At 62.7% G+C, this 4,662-nt stretch overlaps 1 protein-coding gene across 1 annotated transcript in view; it reads left to right on the forward strand.

Moving 5' to 3' along the window:
- Positions 1 to 6: 6 nt before the first annotated feature.
- ATP8B3 (ATPase phospholipid transporting 8B3) overlaps positions 7 to 4,662 on the forward strand; it is a gene marked incomplete at both ends in the record, with an annotated part of 12,802 nt that continues 8,146 nt past the window's right edge. Inside the window, 6 exon segments of the mRNA XM_021710289.1 lie at positions 7 to 116; positions 307 to 368; positions 1,295 to 1,367; positions 1,443 to 1,513; positions 1,871 to 2,053; positions 4,200 to 4,228. Coding sequence (XP_021565964.1) covers positions 7 to 116; positions 307 to 368; positions 1,295 to 1,367; positions 1,443 to 1,513; positions 1,871 to 2,053; positions 4,200 to 4,228 — 528 coding nt within the window.

Raw genomic sequence — 4,662 nt, forward strand, 5'->3', positions numbered from 1 at the left:
GACCACTGTCCACCCAGAGCATCCCGGAGATCTCCACGCTGCCCTGGTTCATGCTCTTGACGCCCCTGGTCTGCCTCCTGGTCATCCGCGCCATCCGGGACCTGGTGGATGACATCGTGAGTTGGGAGGGGCCGGGAGGCCGCAGGGGCAGGCTGGGGGCGAGACGGGCGGGGCCCCTGGGACCCTTGGCTCTGGGCTGCCTGGACGGCCCCGGCGTGGCTGTGGGGGGACGTGTGCCGTCAGGAACGCCTTGTGGGCGCCCGAGCCGAGCCCCAGCCCTGTGCTGACGGGCTCTGTGACCCCCAGGGGCGGCACCGGAGCGATGAGACCGTCAACAACCGACCCTGCCAGGTCCTGATGGGAAAGAGGTGAGGCCGGGCCAGACCTTCCTGGGTTGTCGCTGCTTTTTAGTAGCGACGGGATCTTGCTGGATCGTCCAGGCTGGTCTTGAACTCCTGGCCTCTGCCTGGACTCCCAGAGCTCTGGGATTACAGGCTCCGTCTAGCCCCCGACAGGGAGGCTCCAGCCTGGCAGGGGTTTGCCCTCAGCGGGGGGGGGCGTGGCCCCTGGCAGAGGGAACCGTCCCTGTCCACGCTCCCGGCCTTCCTGGCTGAGTCTGACACCCAGGCCTGCATTTATTCGGCACCTGCCAGCGATGGGGGCGGAGACAGAATCCCCGACTGGGAAACCTGGCAGAGCCGAGGGGGAAGGACAAGGGATGTCTGAAAAGGCCTTGGGGACGGGACCCTGGGCCCTCCAGGAGAAAGGCGGCAGGTCAGGGAAAGGCTTCCTGGGGGAGGCAGTCCCTGGGCCAGGCCTCACAGGCTGTGGAGGGCCCGGGCCTGGCAGGGTGGCTCATACCTGTTGTCCCAGCACTTTGGAGGCTTGCTTGAGCCTGGACTTCGAAATCAGCCTGGGTCTCCTGGTGAGCTCTCGTCTCTACAGATAAAAAATAAGGCTGGGCTCGGTGGCTCAGCCTGTAATCCCACGCTTTGGGGGGCCGAGGTGAGTGAATGGCCTGAGCCCGCGGGTTCGAGACCTGCCCGGGCAACTCGGCGAGACCTCATCTCTACAATAAATTGAAAATCAGCCAGGCATGGTAGCGCGCGCCTGTAGTTCCAGTTACTTGGAAGGCCGAGGTGGAAGGATCGCCGGAGCCCAGCGGGCAAGGCTGCAGTGACCGGGAGCGGCCACTGCCCTCCAGTCTGGGCAACCGAGTGAGACTCCAACTCAAAAAAAAAAAATCATTGCAAGGGGGGCGGCACAGGGTCCCTCAACGGCCCCCGCCCTGCAGCTTCGCCTGGTGCAAGTGGAGAGACCTGTGCGTGGGAGACGTGGTCTGTCTCCGGAAGGACAGCATCGTGCCGGTGAGTGGGGCCCGGGGGGTGCCGGCCTCGCAGCCTCCCTGGCCCCCCACCTGCAACGCACTCCCCACCCGCCAGGCTGACCTGCTCCTCCTGGCCAGCACCGAGCCCAGCAGCCTGTGCTACGTGGAGACGGCCGACATCGACGGGTGAGGGGTGCCCCTGCCCCAGGGACAGAGGGTCGGGCCCTCACCCTGTGCGTCTGGGGCAGCGGCCGCCGGGCACTGAGGGTCCTTTCTGGGAACGCTCCAGGGTCAGGGGCTACCTCCCCGCCAGAGCCGCTCAGACACTCTCGAGAACACCTACTGTGTGCCTGCGGGCCCCACTGCGCGCCTGAGGGCGGAGACCCTGGGCCCCGGCCTCCGCCCTTCGGCTACCGTGCTGTGCGGCCCCGGGCGAGGCGGCCTCCCTCGTGGACCACGGCCTTCGGGCGCAGCCAGCACACGGCAGGTGCTGGGCGGAAGGGCTGGAGTGGCCTCGTCACTTCCCTGCCTCCTTGTCACCAGGGAGACCAACCTGAAGTTCAGACAGGCTCTGGCGGTCACTCACAACGAGCTGAGCACCGTGAGGAAGATAGCCTCCTTCCGAGGTGAGAGGCCCTGACCAGGAGGCCTTTGGCTGTCCTCGCTGCCAAGAGCGCTGCAGCGTTTTCTTGGGAGTGAAACGTGGCAGCAGCGCCGACACTTCTGGTTGTCTGATTGAAAAGGTGGCCCGAGGCCGGGCGCCCTGCCTCACGCCTGGAATCCCAGGACTGTGGGAGGCCGAGACGGGAGGATTGCTTGAGCCCCAAGGTTTGCCACTAGTCTGGGCTACGTAGCGAGTCCTCGTCTCCACAGAAAATAAAAGCATGAGCTGGACGTGGCGGCGCCTGTGGGCCCGGCCTCTCCAGAGGCTGAGGTGGGAGGATCGCTGGAGCTCAGGAGGTCGAGGCCGAAGTGAGCTATGGTCGTGCCACTGCACTCCAGCCTGGCTGGCAGAGTGAGACCCTCTCTCAGAAAGAGAGAGAAGAAAAGGTGGCTGGCGTGCATGAGCTGACAATTCCCGGAGTGGGAAAGGCCTGAGGGGGCGATTTCCTCCCTGCTACACCCCTTGGCAGTGTCTGTTTTTTGAGTGAGGGTCTCTCACCCAGGCTGGAGTGCAGTGGCATGATCACGGCTCACGGCAGTCTCGACCTGGGCTCAGGCGATCCTCTTACCGCAGCCTCCTGCGTAGCTGGGGCTATAAGTACCAACATGCGTGACCCATTTTAAAACTTTTTGTAGAGATGAGGGTCTCACTGTGTTGTCCAGGCTGGTCCCAAACCCCTGGGCTCGGGTAGTCCTCCCACCTCAGCTTCCCAAAGTGCTGGGATTACAGGCCTGAGCCACCGCACCCAGCTTCTCCTTGACAGCTTGTTTTCCACCTGGAAATGTTTCTCTCTCGCCCACACAAACACAGGGTGGGCATGTTTCTCTCTCTCTCTCTCTCACACACATACACAGAGTGTGCACGCCGTTACTGACTGCTGTGGCTCAGCACAGGGAGACAATTTTGCGTCCTTTTCCTGTCATATTGCAAAGGCAAGTCACTCTAGTGGGTCTGAGAGCAGAACCTTTTCCTGGAACCACAGCCTCCTTGCTCCTGACACCTAAGCACTGTTGATTCCTGTCTGCCCACAATGTCTGGAAAAGGTTTGGCCTCCTTGAAGGGCAGCCACACCCATCCTCTCTTTATTTTATTTTTCTGACTCCCGGTCTCATTCCGTTACCAAGGCTGCATGCAGGGGCACAATCACAGTGATCACAGCTCATGGTAGCCTCCACCTCCTGGGCTCAGGCAATCCTCCTGCCTCGGCCTCCTGAGTAGCTGGGACTACAGACACCACCACACTTGGTTCATTACATAGTTTTTGTAGGGACGGTGTCTCGCTATATTGCCCCGTCTGGTCTCGAACTCCCAGTCTCAAGCGGTCCTCCCACCTCGACCTCCCAACTTGCTGGAATTCCAGGCATGAGCCAATACGCCTGGCCCAATCTCTCTTTTAGTTGTCCTGACAACCCCCGGACTTGGCCGATGGTCCCCTCTTTTGACTTTGTGGGGTGACAGACTCAGAAACGGGCAGTAACTCCCCACCCAGCTCTTTCCACTGGACCTTGAGGTTCCCGAGATGCGTGGCACGGAAGCTTCCTCTGGCCCTGGCCTTTTCTGGCTATCCCAGCATTCCTTCAGGGCATGGCCCCATTTTTTTAGAAGAGGAAACTGATGTTCAGAGAGGTGGCACGAGGTATGGCTTGCCCCGTGGTTCCTCTCCCCTGCCCGTCCCCCTCTGTGTTCAGGACTGTCTGGCTCCTGCTCTCTGGGACAGAGTGGGGTGGGCAGGTGCGGACCAGTTAGGGGCCTCGCGGCCCTCTGCCTTCCGGGGTCTAGGCTCACACCCCAGGGCTTTATTTACTTATTTGTTGGAGAGGCAGGGTCTAGCTCTGCAGCCCAGGCTAGAGTGCGGTGACCCAAGTGCGACTCGCCACAGCCTCCACCTCCTGGGCTCAAGTGATCCTCCTGCCTCAGCCTCCCAGGTAGCTGGGACTGCAGGTGTGCACAACCAAGCCTGGCTAATTTTTTTTTTTAAGTTTTATAGAGACGAGGTCTCACTCGGTTGCCCAGGCTGGTCTCGAACTGCTGGCCTCAAGGGATTCTCCTGCCTCGGCCTCCCAGAGGGCTGGGAACACAGACCTGAGTCCATGTTCTGAAGCAGGAGGGAGCCAGCCTCACCCCCTTGTGGGGTTATGGCGACCAGGGGGAGGGTGGACAGGCCTTGGCACCTGGTGGGAACAGCGTGCCGGGTGGGCCTCCCGAGAGGCCTCTCTTCCTCCCTTCCCTCTCCCCACGTGTGTTGAGCACCTGTGATGTGCTGCATCCTGGGGTCCCAGCTTGGCCCGTGAGGCTGGCTGCTGGCCTTAGGAGCACACAGCCATTAACGCCACACCCCACGGGTGACCACACAGCCACACCTGAGCGCCAGAACTGCCAGGGAGGGAGGGGTCTGCTCTGGCGGGAGGACCAGGGAAGAGGGGGGTCTGAGCAGAGGGAACAGCACGTGCCAGGCCCCTGAGACCGGGCAGGGCCGGTTTTGAGCCACCCTGAGGAGGCTGAGGGGTGGGATGGAGAGCCTCAGGCATGCAGGGGCGCCGAGGGCCCCGGAGGGTGGCCGGGGCCGCTGAGTGACTGACCGCTCCCGCCTGCACAGACGGGGGAGGCACGGGGAGAAGCCGGGAGGGACGGCCGGCCCGGCCCGGCCCCCCGCGCTGACTCCCGCGGCCCG

The sequence above is a fragment of the Carlito syrichta genome, unplaced genomic scaffold (assembly GCF_000164805.1).
Source record: "Carlito syrichta isolate Samal-C Ts95f unplaced genomic scaffold, Tarsius_syrichta-2.0.1 Scaffold288376, whole genome shotgun sequence".
Classification (NCBI taxonomy): domain Eukaryota; kingdom Metazoa; phylum Chordata; class Mammalia; order Primates; family Tarsiidae; genus Carlito; species Carlito syrichta.